This window comes from Poecilia formosa, unplaced genomic scaffold (assembly GCF_000485575.1).
Source record: "Poecilia formosa unplaced genomic scaffold, Poecilia_formosa-5.1.2 Scaffold242, whole genome shotgun sequence".
Taxonomy (NCBI): domain Eukaryota; kingdom Metazoa; phylum Chordata; class Actinopteri; order Cyprinodontiformes; family Poeciliidae; genus Poecilia; species Poecilia formosa.
The window spans coordinates 86,926-100,463 of record NW_006800181.1 but is presented as its reverse complement, the minus strand read 5'-3'; the positions used below and the strand labels follow the sequence as shown (position 1 = coordinate 100,463).

Sequence of the window (13,538 nt, the reverse complement as noted above, 5' to 3'; positions counted from 1 at the left end):
TTGTTACATTTATTTCAATAATTAGCAATTACCATTTTATTCAAACTTATTCAGCGGTTTATGATTACAAATGCAAAACATTCTGCACAGAACATGAATTTCTCTTTAAGCATCAGATTTAACATAATGGACACTGTTGATTCTAAACATGACTTTTCCACCAGCTTTGCTCCGACTAAATAGAAACCTAAACAGATTGCTGAAGCATAAATCAAGCATAATCTAAAACAGATGCATGCATGAAAGTATTTTTTCTTTTTAGCTGGACACACTCTGGTTTATCAGCCGCAGACTTTAGAAACCGTTTCTTTTGTACCATTTGGCTCTGGCAACAACATCATTGGAGTAATCTTTGCCAGTTGTGTGTTGATCCACATTTTCATATGAATGGACCTTTCCATCCCCCGTGTTGTAGGCCGCTATTCCTCCTGCAGAGTAAAAAAAAGTCATAATAATCAAACTATAATAATCAGAACACCAGTGTGCTTGTTAAATATTTTTTATTAGTTCACCAACTTATCCTACTGAAGAAAAAATATATACCAGAGTAAAATTATCCACAATACTAAATGTAATATTTAAACTATTTATTTATTAGAATGGCAAGGACAGGAACTTGCCAATAAATGCTACACAGAGTCAATTTGAATGCTGAACAGCAGGGGGCGCTTCATTGATGAAGACTGGCCTTAGAGCGGCGGTAAAGCCTCTCAAAATGTTCAATGCAATAGTTAGATGTTCAGTCAGAGAGGTGAGCCGCAGCCTCACCTGTTCATGTTACAATGGAGCAGAGTTGTACATATAAAGTAGAATAATTTATTTAACAGGGAACAGGACATAGAGCCTGGTGTATGGCATAACACCGATATTTAATTACCAAAGGTTCAAAGATTAAAATGATTACGATTAAAAAAATGGAGAAAGAGAGAACGACCTCGGCATTTTCCATTTTTGCAATAAAGGTAATAACGTCATTACATAATGCGGCAAAAAAGTAATACAATACGCTTATTGTATTATATTTTGCACTGATTATCACATCTTAAGGTTTTAATTATGTTGTACTACATTTTAACCCCCATCTAATATCATCACTGCATGGCATTATTACTTATTTTGTGGGGTTAACAGGGCCGTGTCTAGATAATAATTTCATCTATAATCTAGACAATTTCATCTAAAGTTGGGTACCAGTCAGAGGCGCAAAAAGTGGGTATGCAGCGTATGCAACGCATAGGGGCGCAGCACCAGAGGGGGCGCCAAAACCCCGTCTGGAGGGGGCGACGCGCCGATTATGTTTTCCCATACAGTTCAGCGCCTCACGCTCCTTCACCTCTCGCACATAACGAGGTACATGTAGAGAGTTTTACACTCCACGTAGCGTCGCCTCGGGGGGGGGCGATTTATGTTTTCGCATCCACCTGAATAATATGCAGTTGCGCCACTGGTACCAGTAGCAGGAGAGCGGAGCTACAAGCTACAAACACTGAATAGAAGAAGTGCTGCCATCGATACCGTTGCAACCAAGCATGATCTAGTGTTGCACAATACAGTTTTACCAAGTTGCTCAAAGTCTAAACTGTTGTGCATATAAGGTGTATGTTTACCTTCTTCGACCAAACGCCCCGCAAAGGAATCCCAGCGCCCCCCTTTTGTAAAAGTGTCTGCCAGCGCCCCCTGTCGTCCTCAACGGTACCGCCCACGTTGAGAACCGCTAATCTAAAGGCACTAAAGATTTAGATTACAAAAAGCAGTGCCAAAACTTGAATAAACTGTTTATTTACCCACGCAAAAATATTGAACATGCAAAAACTATGTTTGTTACAGAGGCTTAAGACATGTTTTTCTAGTTACACAATTAGCATGTTTAGTTTAGCATAACTTAACTGCACCAACTTAAAGTGAAAATGATTGAACCATTATAAATTGCAAATTACTGTTTAATTTTCTCCTTTGTGAAGTTTGTTTTGTACCATAATCTGAGGTTGCTTTTTCTCTTCTATTTTTTTTTTACATAATATACATTAACCTGCCAAGTAGACTACAGATGAAAATTAGTCACTTGGTTATAATTGCATGTAAATGTTAAGTAACATGTAATGTCCCATTTGTTTTAACTTTTTTTTAAAACTGAATCAGCAAGTATTTCTGCCAAAATGGTCGACCGCTCCGGCGGGTGTGGCCAGACATGGTGATCAATAAGATTTCAAGAGTAGACGGTGACGCCACTCGGCCCCGCCCATTAGGCAACCGCCGTGGCCACGCCCGTTCAGAGACTCGCCCCAACCGCCCCAGTTAGGCAGCTGGAAGACGTTTCAGAGAAATGCTCAGGAGTATTTTCTCCAAGAGGCTACTGTGAGAAACAAACCTTTCAGCTGCTGCTCTCTGCTCCAGTTCGGGAACTTGTTCTGAATCCTTTTAATGAAATGAATAAGGATCCCTGTAGCTTGGCGGAGATGCTCCTCACTGTCCCAGTCTCCTTCCTTTTGGTGATATCTAATATCCACCTGCATGTTTATGGAAATAAAAAAGCGGTAAATCTCTCTTTGTGAAGCATTTGGTAAGATTTATTTAGCATGTTAGATCTAAATTTGTCGACCTGCATGAGTCCCCAGCCGTTACCGTGATCCCCCCATCCGTTACGCAGGACGTTTCCAGCTCTGGACTCTCTGGAGATGATGGCAGCAATAAGGGCCGGATCAATACCGCACTGACTTCCCACACTGTTGATTTTTGATTTGTACTTATTCATTCTTCCAGAATCAGTTTGGGCCATTTTTTCTGACGCCTCCACACCTGTTTGGAGAAATTACAGCCACATGAGTTTGTCGTTTTTCAGCCCAGCAGATTAACATTTTCAGTTCAGTCAGCTGTTTATCTTCAGTATCTACCAGAGTAACCCAGTCTATCCTGCTGAGAAGTCTTCTCAGAAGCACCTGAGGCAGAAACTCTAGTGATGTCTCCATAACCTGTAAACATATCAGCATTTATATAAAGTGCATGAAATAGACACATTTTACATAATATCAAATGCTTTTTTTTCACCACATGTCCAGCTGGACTGGCTGAAATAATACTTGGTTTTTGCCTGCTTAGTAAAATATTTTAGGTTTAAGGACGAAAAAATAAAAAATTCTCTTACTTTTAAGTCTGACATCAGCATTTGATGTCAGCGTTTGTACGATACGTCATGTAAACAATAAAATACTCACTCATCGTTGCAGTTTCTCTTGCTGATTCTAAGCAGAAGTGGAAGATCTGTTCCCTGTTCTGTGCTTTCACACTCTGTGCCAACTGTTTGCAGAGGAAGGAGACACACCCAAAGGAAAAAGTTTCCCAAGAGCCTCGGCCAATTAGACGAGATTAACCTGTTTCCTTCAGCGTTGTCATTTTAAAAAAAAAATATTGCTAGCTTCATTATTTTGTGTCAGAGAGTCATTTATTTATTGAGCTATAAAGTGTGATGAGTTGGACGGCCTGACCGTTTGTGGTCCACTGATCTGATGCTTTAAAAGTAACGACACCGACCAAATGTTGTCTTTTATTACATTTATTTCATTTTTTCCATTTTACACAAACTTATTCTGCCCTTTTTGATAAATGCAGGACACACTGCACAGAACATTAATTTCTCCTTAGGCTACAGATTGACTCAGACAAGTAAAAACCTGTCAGACCAGACGGTGTAGTACAGAAGCGTATTATTATCATGGAGGGAAATAAGCTTTTAAACACCATTACATATTGTTCAAACATAAAAATTACCTTTCATAAACGTACTGATACTTTTATCATATAATCTGTTAATTAAATTGCACAAACATAATGATTACATCATAATTTCATCCAGAAAGTGGCGGTAGTATGCCTTTAGTCCAGAGATGTCAAACTCATTTTTCCTTTGGGCCATATCAGGATTATGAATGTCCCCAAAGGGCTGGTTGTGGTAAAATGCATTGATGAAATTCATTAATAAACCTCTAAAATATAACTAAACAGCAGCCTCTGCATTCGACGAGTACTTCTTAAAGTTAAGTAATACCAAACATCATTACATTGATCTAATTTGGTGGAGTTCATATGAAAACCACATAAAACAACTGTGGCCAGAGGGAAAATGAACGAATTCTGGTTTTAATCTTTTGTGGTAAAAAGTCAGAATTCTGAGAATTTTGACTTTTTTTTCTCAAGTCTGTCTTTTTCCCCATAATTTTTACTTTTTGCTCAGAACTTTGACTTTTTAATTCTCATTTCTCATATATTTTTTCAGAATTTTGTCCAAAAAATACAAACTTTTTCTCAGAATTCTGACCTTTTATTCCTCAATTATTTTTTTTTACCCTAGAATTTTAACTTTTTAATCTTATAAGATTAAAATCAGAACAATTCTGGTAAATTCAGAGAAAAAATTCAGAATTTTTTTTTTTCCCGTGGCCCTAATACTCTTCTGTTGAAAAACTGCTTTCATTTAATTTATAAAATATTATTTAGGCATACAATGGTTATTTTCAAGGATCTATTTACACATCCCTCTGGGCCATGACAAGGTTCCTGGTGAGCCAGATTTAGCCCCCGGGCCTTGAGTTGGACACTTGTGCTTTAGTCCATACATAATGAAGGCTAGTAGAGAATGGTTAAGTTTCTCTTCATGTTTGGTCTAAGACATGGAGAGATGCTGATGCTGCTGCGCACTGTGGATGAAAATGTATCAGATTCTCTCTGAGGAGGATTTTAAACAAAATAAGGCAGAAAAAGTCCATTTCAAACTTCTAGATTTGGTTTCGGTCGTCATTAAGCAGCTTTGTTGTAAATGCAACCTGAAGGCATATTACCACCACTATCACATGAAATTATCACATTTTACAATAAAACATTTGTATTATATAGTTACCATGTTATCAAGTGACAGTGCTCAAAAACCTATGTTCCTCTGTGACAGCAATATGCTTCTGTATTATAATAATCAAAAACTGTTGCATGAATAAACATGTTAAAATTTTGAGTTTGCATGGAAGCATCTTTTCTTTATAGCAGGACAAACACTGATTTATCAGGTGCTGAATTTAGTAACCATTTCTTTTGTACCATTTGGCTCTGGCAACAACATAATTGGAGTAATCTTTGCCAGTTGTGATGGCATCCACATTTTCATATGAATGGACATTTCCGTCCCCCATGTTGTAGGTCGCTATCCCTCCTGCAGAGAAAAAAATAAGCCATAATAATCAAAAAATACAACGTCTGTAGCTCTTTTCAAATAACAGTATTTCGCTCTAGAGTTTTCTCTTCTTTAGGTTACCTCTAGTCAATTTTAAACCACTGACCTTTTATATGTAGATTATGCATTCCCTCCAGGATTTCATTATTCATTTTTGGGGAATTTTTTGGTGCTACTTTAGAAATATTTGGTTGCAATATTTTTTCCTCATTAAACTGCTTCCTAAAACTAGACATAGAAGTCATTAGGACTTTTTACAACAAATTTGTGTTATGTGGACACATAACAAGCTTCTCCTTAACCTTTAACCTTTAACTGTGCTTTAAGCAGTTAAGCACAGTTTGTCTCCATGAGTCCAAACATAAAGAAAACAAACACAGTTGAAAATAATGATGCACCGCTTCCACCTTCTCCCTAATCTGTTTGCGACCACTGCATGCTGCATAAACATCTGGTTTTTACCTATTATTTATGTCCTTAGAAGCTGCTTTTCTTTACAGAAGTGCACACACACACACACACGCACACACACACACACACACACACACACACACACACACACAAGCATGGTGTGTAGAAGGCATTCATGCACACACCAATTGTCTGACTTTCCCCACAAAGCATGAGTGCATCTCACCAAACAGGAAGAGCAACTGGGTGGAGACAGGAAACACAATCACCTCTAAATTCTCTGCAAGGAATGAACTCTGTTGATTCCTCTGCTATTAATTGTTTATTATCCCTCCAGCAGTTTTAAGCATTGGGGTCATTTGGGCCTCTTAAGTTTTTTACTCTGTGCCCTGTCTGGTGAGGTCGTACTAATCCCACGTGAGCTTTTCCATATTCGTGTGTGGTTTTGGGAACTGACGGTCTGAGGGTAAACCCAGAACTCTCTCTTTCCACTTCCCCGCTGTTGGACTGTGACATTTTCTGAGCTCCTTCTGAGCATCTTGCTAAAACCGCAGGAGGATTAAAACTAGATCTGATCTGCAGCAGCAACCACGTTCAATATAACCACAACAAATGATTTGCACCTCAGCGAAACTATAAACCTTAAATGACATTCTTCACGTCTGAATACTTGAAGACATCTGGCACACAAAGAGACTCGCCAAACATGAAGAGCAATCTTCAGTCTCTTCTCACAGGTCACAAAGACAGTTGGACGAAATCTCAGACAAAATGCTGAAGATTAAACAAACCTTTCAGCTGCTGCTCTCTGCTCCAGTTTGGGAACTTGTTCTGAATCCTTTTAATGAAATGAACAAGGATCCCTGTAGCTTGGCGGAGATGCTCCTCACTGTCCCAGTCTCCTTCCTTTTGGTGATATCTAATATCCACCTGCATGTTTATGGAAATAAAAAAAGCGGTAAATCTCTCTTTGTGAAGCATTTGGTAAGATTTAGCATGTTGGAACTAAATTTGTCGACCTGCATGAGTCCCCAGGCGTTACCGTGATCCCCCCATCCGTCATCTAGGGCATTTCCAGCTCTGGACTCTCTGGAGATGATGGCAGCAATAAGGGCCGGATCAATACCGCACTGACTTCCCACACTGTTGATTTTTGATTTGTACTTATTCATTCTTCCAGAATCCATTTGGGCCATTTTTTCTGATGCCTCCACACCTGTTTGGAGAAATTACAGCCACATGAGTTTGTTGTTTTTCAGCCCAGCAGATTAACATTTTCAGTTCAGTCAGCTGTTTATCTTCAGTATCTACCAGAGTAACCCAGTCTATCCTGCTGAGAAGTCTTCTCAGAAGCACCTGAGGCAGAAACTCTAGTGATGTCTCCATAACCTGTAGAAATATCAGCATTTACATAAAGAGCATGAAGGAGACAAATTTAAATGTTAAATCGTACATCAAATGCTATCTTAAACCACATTTTGTGCAAGCTCTGTCTGAAATAATGTTTATTTTTTACGTAACTAATAAAATATTTTATATCTAAGGAGAAAAAAATGAAGACTTCTGTTTCTTTGAAATGTTACAGCAGCATTTGGCCAGACAATATACATCATATAAACAATAAAATACTCACTCATTTTTGCAGTTTCTCTTGCTGATGCTCACTTGGAGCTGAAGTGGAAGATCTGTTCCCTGTTCTGGGGTGCAAACGCACTGGGTGCAAGACAATATTTTATACCTTTTTTACTGTCGTCTGTGCTATCACACACAGGAAATTGTGCATGAAACGTCCCATTCTGTCCGTTAGAGTGTTTGAATGCATTTTGAATACAGGAAACCAGACTTTTACCACAGTAGCATTTGTCGCCACGAGTGATAATGCTCGCTCATTTGCAGTACATCATTTGGTGTATGGAGGCAGAACATGTAGATGAATGTTGTTGTGATGAAAATAAAGTCTTAAAATACAAACATTTAGTGTTTTTCAGTCATCTGGGATGCTTTCTGTTCTCTGGCGAGGATTATTATGGTGTTGAATGGAGCTTGGAAATGTAGAGATTTTAATAATGAATACATGAAGGAACATATGTAATCCCTCACAAGAAAACCAGGGCAGTTACAGAGTTACTGTAAATGTCGTGTCTTAGGGCACATTTACAAGAAGAGGAGGCAAGAATCCACTGAGGTGTACCTACGATGAAGAGTTTCAAGTTGTTGTTTTTATTTTTAATAGATGCAGTAAGTAGGGATACAACTTAAAACAGGGAATCAGGTTTATTGTGATGTATTTTGTTGGTTAGATAGAAAGTGAACCAGATCTCAAAAACTTTCTTTAATTCTTCTGTAAGTGACATTGCTTTAAAATCACATAGGGAACGTTTTGCCATCTCTGCTCCATTACTTGTTAAGAAAGAAAAGCATAATAATTTCTTAGTACTTCTGCTTAAAATCTGATATAAACCACATGGGTCTTAATTAATGCTCCTTCATTGGATAAATAAACCAATTCACATTAATCAAACTACATCCGCAATCAAATTAGATTTAGGAATCTTGTGATCAGCAATGGCTGCCATTTGTGTCATTCTCTAAAATGTTCCCAGCTTCGTATTTCTGAAAACAAGGCATCTCCAGGACAGGTGGTGTAGTTCACCACCTGCCTGTGGCCTTGGATGGTGTAGTTTCCTGTCAGTCCTCCTCCATTCACAGCGCAGAGCGCCAGGTGGTTACGCAGCAGGTCCATGGCGTGGCGAGACGGCAGTGTGGCCGTGTAGTTTCCGATGATTGACACGCCATAGCCCAAGGCGTTGTGTCCCCTGGTGTGTCTGCCCACGTGGCTCCAACCCCGTCCTTCATAGATGTAACCGTCAGATCCAACCACGAAGCTTATAGTAGATAATAGATAATTTAATATATCAGAAATCATAACATGACTTATGAAACGTTTTAGCAGCTGGTTCCCATACACTGTAAAACATCTGAGCTGCATTTAGTAGTTGTGTCGACTGTCTTCTACTCTTTAAGTCAAATAAATTTAGACAGTTTTATATTTTGAACCTAAATGTGAGTTTGAGAAAGATAAACTTACAGTAGTAAGTTGTGTTAACTTTTTATTAGAATAGAATAAACTAGAGTTTTCAGGTTAGCACTTAAAAAACTGAAGGAAGAAAAAGACAGGAGTGGGAACTATTTCCCAGAATGCTTAGCGGCTTGTTTCTGTATCCTGAGATGGAAGTGCGTCACATTGATCCGACTCTGGTGTTTTAAGGAAAATGTTCATTTTAAAGCTTGACGATAATGTCCTGTTCACACTAAATGTTTCTGAGCTGAATTCATTGTGATGTTTAATAAAATTCATTAATTCATGCAATTTGAAAAAATAAAACAGCCTCATGACTATCAGAACTATTCAACTTTGTGAACCCTCACAACAAACTTTGTCAAAGAAAAAACAACATATGATCATATTTGTAATTCAATAGTATAGGTTTCAATCTTCATATTCTGCAACAAAGCGAAACTTTCAGAACCTGATTACCTATATCCAATGTCATTCCAGCCACGATCTTCTTGGTGAAAACGCTGCATGGACCTCATGTTACGGGAGCAGCTTGAGAAGGACAAACAAGGCCGTGAAGGCTCGTAAGTATGATGAACATATAGAAACCTGAGTGGAAGTGAGAGTGGAATCGGTGTATCCCGTGAAGCTTTCGCCCCCCACTGGCAGCGAGGGATGATCTGAGGGCAATCTGCATTCAGGAGGACACAGTTAATTAGTTCCTATCTCAGAACACCATCATTTATATATAAATGTAATCATTTATAATCATTGTAATGCCAAAGTATTCTTGTCCTTTCAACAAAATAAAAACTGCATTTTTCTGACATTACATGTTGTAGAACAGAATATTTTATTGTAAAACAAAAGGAAAACTAAATATTTTTTACATTTCTCAAATGAAATCTAAAAAGTGTGGCCTGCAAATATATTTTTGCTGGTGTTCTTGGCCAGACCAATATTTCTTCCCTATTCTTCTTTTCTTTTTGAGGGTTTTTGCTATTTTTTTGTCTAACAATAACATGCATGTATAAAGACTTAAATAACACTCAGAGGTGACACAGCTTCTCAGGAAACCGTGGCAAATCTGTCAAACGATTTACCGAAGCACATCAGACAGGCGTCATCGGTTGTTATTTCTAAATCTCACTTAAAAATACATTTTTACTTCCTGCTCTTCAAAACAAAATGAGACTTTGTTTATAATTGTTTTATTTCTTTGGTAAATTTATAACTTTTCATCTTGAGGATTTGAACCAACACTCTGCCTTCTTTTAATCCTACATTTTTTGGCAGCACATTAATCAACATTCTTCAAATTTTAAAGTTGTTCTTGCTATGCTACAGTTTGCTATGCTATGCTGTGTGGTATGGTTTGATATGCTAATTTAATCTTTGCTATGCTATGGTGTGCTATGCTATACTTGGTGTGCTATGCTATGATTTGCTATAGTTTGATATGCTAAGACAGGGGTCACCAACTCCAGTCCTCGAGTGCTACCATCCTGTAACTTTTAGATGCGTCTCTGCTCAAACACACCTGGATCAAATAAACTGCTCGTTTCCAGCCTATTGCAGAGAGGAATGAATGCTGGTGAGGGAATTCAGACATTTTGGAGCAGAGGTGAATCTAAAAGTTGCAGGATGGTAGCTCTTGAGGACTGGAGTTGGTGACCCCTGTGCTAAGCTATGCTAAGCTATGCTATGCTATGCTATGCTATGATATGCTATGCTGTGCTAGGTGGTATTGCTGAGTATTTAGCTAATTCATAATTTCTTCATACTCTGACCCGCTTCTTTGCCTCTGCAAAAGACAAGGATCCCTACAGCATGATGCTGCCACTACAATAGTTCTCTGTGGTGTGTTCAGACTTAATTGAAATCCATGCACTTTGTTGTGTTGATCTACCACATAAAATCCCAATAAAAATACATTGAAGGTTGTTTGTAGCATAAGAAACTTGCTACAAATGTTTTAAAAAGTTCAAGGAAATGTAAACATTTTTGTAAGTTGCACTTTAGCCTCTTTACCAAATATATCACAGTGTCACCAGATGACGTCAAAATCTAAAGTAAACAAAAGTACAGTTTGTCTAGTAAGCACAAGTAAAAACGGAGTTTGAAGCCTTACCTTTCCAAAACAGTTTTTACTTGCAGCCTTATTTTATGCCTAAATACGTCTGACATGATAACATTACTCACCCAGGTATCTGTGCATAAATGTTTTTAATCCATCCTGCACCGCGTTTCCCAGACCAGAGTCCAGAGCAATCCATTCTGTCTTCTCCAGCTTCCAGACCAATGTTAGTGTCGTCATCACTTCAGCGTGAAGATCAAGTGACTCCAGAAGTTGCCTTGAAAGTTGCCTCCTCTTTGGGCTGATGTAGCTTGTCACAGCATCAATGCCTTGTTTCTCAGTCAGAGTGAAATTATAGTATCCTCTTAAGATCTCACTGAGGGCCTGAGGCTGCTCAGTCGCTGGTAACTTGCTGAGGTGATTGCCCAGTATAACTCCATCCATGCCACCGTTTATAACAGCATCTGTGGCTAGAGTGGCAGGCCGAGATAACTTAAACACCTTTGGCTGCTCCACATTGTCCCAGCACCCGTTGGGACCCAGACGCATGGACGGTGGGATGTCCTGGAGGCTTAGCAACGACAGGCCCAACGTCCGACCGAGGGACAGAGGAAAGATACCAACAGCTTCTGTTCCCTCCATCTTGGCTTTCAGTCCTGATTCAATCCCTAATAGTAGGGGTGCAAGAGCAACCGTGGTGCCGTCCGGAGCGAGGACCACTCCGCGCTCCTCACCGTGGTCAGTCACAATGTGGTGGATGGCCTTATCAAAAAAGCTGAAGGATGTTGCATTTAGGATCGATCCCTCCAAACCCTCTGTGTCACTGAGATTGTGCGACGCGCCTAAGAAATGGACGGTCATCAGATCGTCATGGCCAGCCGTCCTCCGCAAAGCCCTAGCCAGAGCCAGGGGCGACAGGCCAGGGTTGGAGTCTTCAACCTGCTGCACAGCTTGGATGAAGCTCTCCATGTTACGCAAGTGGACGCCTGAAAGAAATATGGTGGATATTTATTATAGATCTGTAAAGTTATTGATCCAGAAACCCACTCACTTTATGGATGTTCACTTGTGGGATTTGAGATTGGATCTTAATTATGAGCCTTAAACTAAAATGAATGTTGGACTCAATGAAAAACTGCCTTGACCAGGTTAGGATAGGTCTATAGACAAATCCAAATTTTTTGGCACAAACTCATTCTTAGACAATAAGATTTTAGTCTGGTGAGTTCTGCCTATTTTGAGCTATTTTAGGACATTTTGTCACTTTAAATCCAGTTAATCTGCTTCTGGCCACGCCCCCCAACTCTATGTTTACACTTGCTTCTGAAAATAGCAGCAAACAGATGTGCAGTTATACAACCACACATCTTTGAAAATCAGAAGTGGAGCCTCCTGCAAGTGTTTTGTCAGCTATAAAATACCAGCAGACATTGTACAGCATATGCAAGAGGTAAAACCAGCTGACCAAATGTGCTGGAGATCCGGTTGGGTTGCTAAGGTGAAGGGCTGGGTTGGGTTTCCTAGGTAACGGTGTATGAACTTACTGCCAAAAAATAAATTCCTGCTTTAGACAATTAAGAAGTTCAAAACAAGAACCAAAAACCATCCCAAAAATATCTGGGTTTTTCTTATAAGACCTTTGGCTGATTTTAGAAGCACTTGAGACCCAAATGGAAATATAAAAATGTGCAACATGTGAATTTTGAACAATAGGTCCCATTTAAAAATAAAGCAAATATTTCTTTCTGTGAAGAATCCTTTTAATGACATGACAGAGGAGATGCAGGAGAAATTGATTTCAGCCAAACCATGCAGATCCCGTAAGGTTTTGGAGTTTCAACAAACAGGACAAAAAAAGAACGTAATCCTAAAAAATGTTTTAAAAATCATGTTTAATTTTGTCATGTGTTTTTATGATGCATCCAAAACAAATATTTTTGCTTGCAATTACAAAAATGCACCAAATACATTTGTATTTTATCCCAGCAAAATTTTAAAATGTGAATTTTCTTGGAAACGTTTCTCGTGTCTGTCTTTAAAGGGTTAAATAATGAATATTGTCACATTTCTATGAAAAGTATCTTCATCCATATTAACATCTTCAGATTAGATGCCGTTTTCTTCTAGGATGATATTAATACACTTAGTTCTGTAAAAATTAACTGGATAAATGTCCTAGAAAGGCAATATTCAATCATAAAGGTTAATTGCCTTTGAACTTAATGAGCTTACCTGCTGGCCTGTTGTAGACGGTTAAGAAGTTTAAAGCAAGAACCAAAAATGTAAATCGAAAAAAAATCATGTTGCATTTCCTGGTTGTTAGCATTTAATGTCCAGTTTTTAATTAAATAAGATAACAGGATATGTCTAAGATGTGATCTCTTGTCAGCTGTCATAAAAAAATCTCCTCCCCAGTAAGAGCCTGGAGGGGCTTCTGAGGGTTTTGTGTACGTTTCTTTTTGTGTGTGGGTGTGCATGCGTGACTGCAATGTTCTGTCCCAATAGGACTATTTGCCCACTCATGGGTACAAATATTGGTTTAGCCTACAGTCAAGCAGCAAAGTCTGCTTCTCCTGGTTAATAAAAACAGTCATGATGAAGGTTTGTTGTTATTTTTTTTAAAGAAAGATCCGACTTTCCCGTAATGTCATTGTCCTTACAAGCAGATCCATCCATGGCTTCTTCTGTGTGATTGCTTGAATGATGTAAAAAATAAAGCACATGTAGAGTTAATGTTTGCCATCTAGCTGCTGAGAATGACTAAACATCTGAGT

General features: G+C 38.7%; 3 protein-coding genes across 3 annotated transcripts; all 3 read right to left on the bottom strand.

Annotated features, from left to right (window-relative positions):
• Positions 1 to 28: 28 nt before the first annotated feature.
• On the bottom strand, positions 29 to 3,171 carry LOC103150092 (lysozyme g-like). Its single transcript, XM_016680440.1, has 4 exons — positions 2,892 to 3,171; positions 2,600 to 2,796; positions 2,369 to 2,507; positions 29 to 428 (listed from the first exon to the last, which is right to left on the bottom strand). Exons 1-4 carry the CDS (start codon positions 3,013 to 3,015, stop codon positions 295 to 297), a joined length of 594 nt encoding a protein of 197 aa, XP_016535926.1. The 5' UTR covers positions 3,016 to 3,171; the 3' UTR covers positions 29 to 294.
• A 1,193-nt stretch (positions 3,172 to 4,364) lies between these two features.
• On the bottom strand, positions 4,365 to 7,574 carry LOC103150093 (lysozyme g-like). The gene is made up of 5 exons (XM_007569551.2): positions 7,263 to 7,574; positions 6,941 to 7,018; positions 6,649 to 6,845; positions 6,421 to 6,559; positions 4,365 to 5,197 (listed from the first exon to the last, which is right to left on the bottom strand). Exons 1-5 carry the CDS (start codon positions 7,264 to 7,266, stop codon positions 5,064 to 5,066), a joined length of 552 nt encoding a protein of 183 aa, XP_007569613.1. The 5' UTR covers positions 7,267 to 7,574; the 3' UTR covers positions 4,365 to 5,063.
• Positions 7,575 to 7,884: 310 nt separating this feature from the next.
• Positions 7,885 to 13,210, bottom strand: LOC103150091 (N-acetylmuramoyl-L-alanine amidase-like). Its single transcript, XM_007569549.2, has 4 exons — positions 12,997 to 13,210; positions 10,890 to 11,750; positions 9,168 to 9,378; positions 7,885 to 8,514 (listed from the first exon to the last, which is right to left on the bottom strand). The coding sequence occupies exons 1-4, from the start codon at positions 13,088 to 13,090 to the stop codon at positions 8,211 to 8,213; spliced, it is 1,470 nt and encodes a 489-aa protein (XP_007569611.1). The 5' UTR covers positions 13,091 to 13,210; the 3' UTR covers positions 7,885 to 8,210.
• Positions 13,211 to 13,538: the final 328 nt, after the last annotated feature.

What these genes read in the sequence shown, in the direction of transcription:
- LOC103150092 (XM_016680440.1), bottom strand. Translation starts at nt 3,015, where the DNA reads ATGTGTCTATTTCATGCACTTTATATAAATGCTGATATGTTTACAGGT. An exon ending in GGATAGACTGGGTTACTCTG is followed by an intron (nt 2,797 to 2,891) that starts GTAGATACTGAA and finishes TTCTCCAAACAG; the next exon opens with GTGTGGAGGCGTCAGAAAAA. An exon ending in CAGAGAGCAGCAGCTGAAAG is followed by an intron (nt 429 to 2,368) that starts GTTTGTTTCTCA and finishes TTTACTCTGCAG; the next exon opens with GAGGAATAGCGGCCTACAAC.
- LOC103150093 (XM_007569551.2), bottom strand. An exon ending in GGATAGACTGGGTTACTCTG is followed by an intron (nt 6,846 to 6,940) that starts GTAGATACTGAA and finishes TTCTCCAAACAG; the next exon opens with GTGTGGAGGCATCAGAAAAA. An exon ending in CAGAGAGCAGCAGCTGAAAG is followed by an intron (nt 5,198 to 6,420) that starts GTTTGTTTAATC and finishes TTTTCTCTGCAG; the next exon opens with GAGGGATAGCGACCTACAAC.
- LOC103150091 (XM_007569549.2), bottom strand. Translation starts at nt 13,090, where the DNA reads ATGCTAACAACCAGGAAATGCAACATGATTTTTTTTCGATTTACATTT. An exon ending in CGTCTACAACAGGCCAGCAG is followed by an intron (nt 11,751 to 12,996) that starts GTAAGCTCATTA and finishes TATTTCTTTCAG; the next exon opens with GCGTCCACTTGCGTAACATG. An exon ending in ATTTATGCACAGATACCTGG is followed by an intron (nt 9,379 to 10,889) that starts GTGAGTAATGTT and finishes TCCTGAATGCAG; the next exon opens with ATTGCCCTCAGATCATCCCT.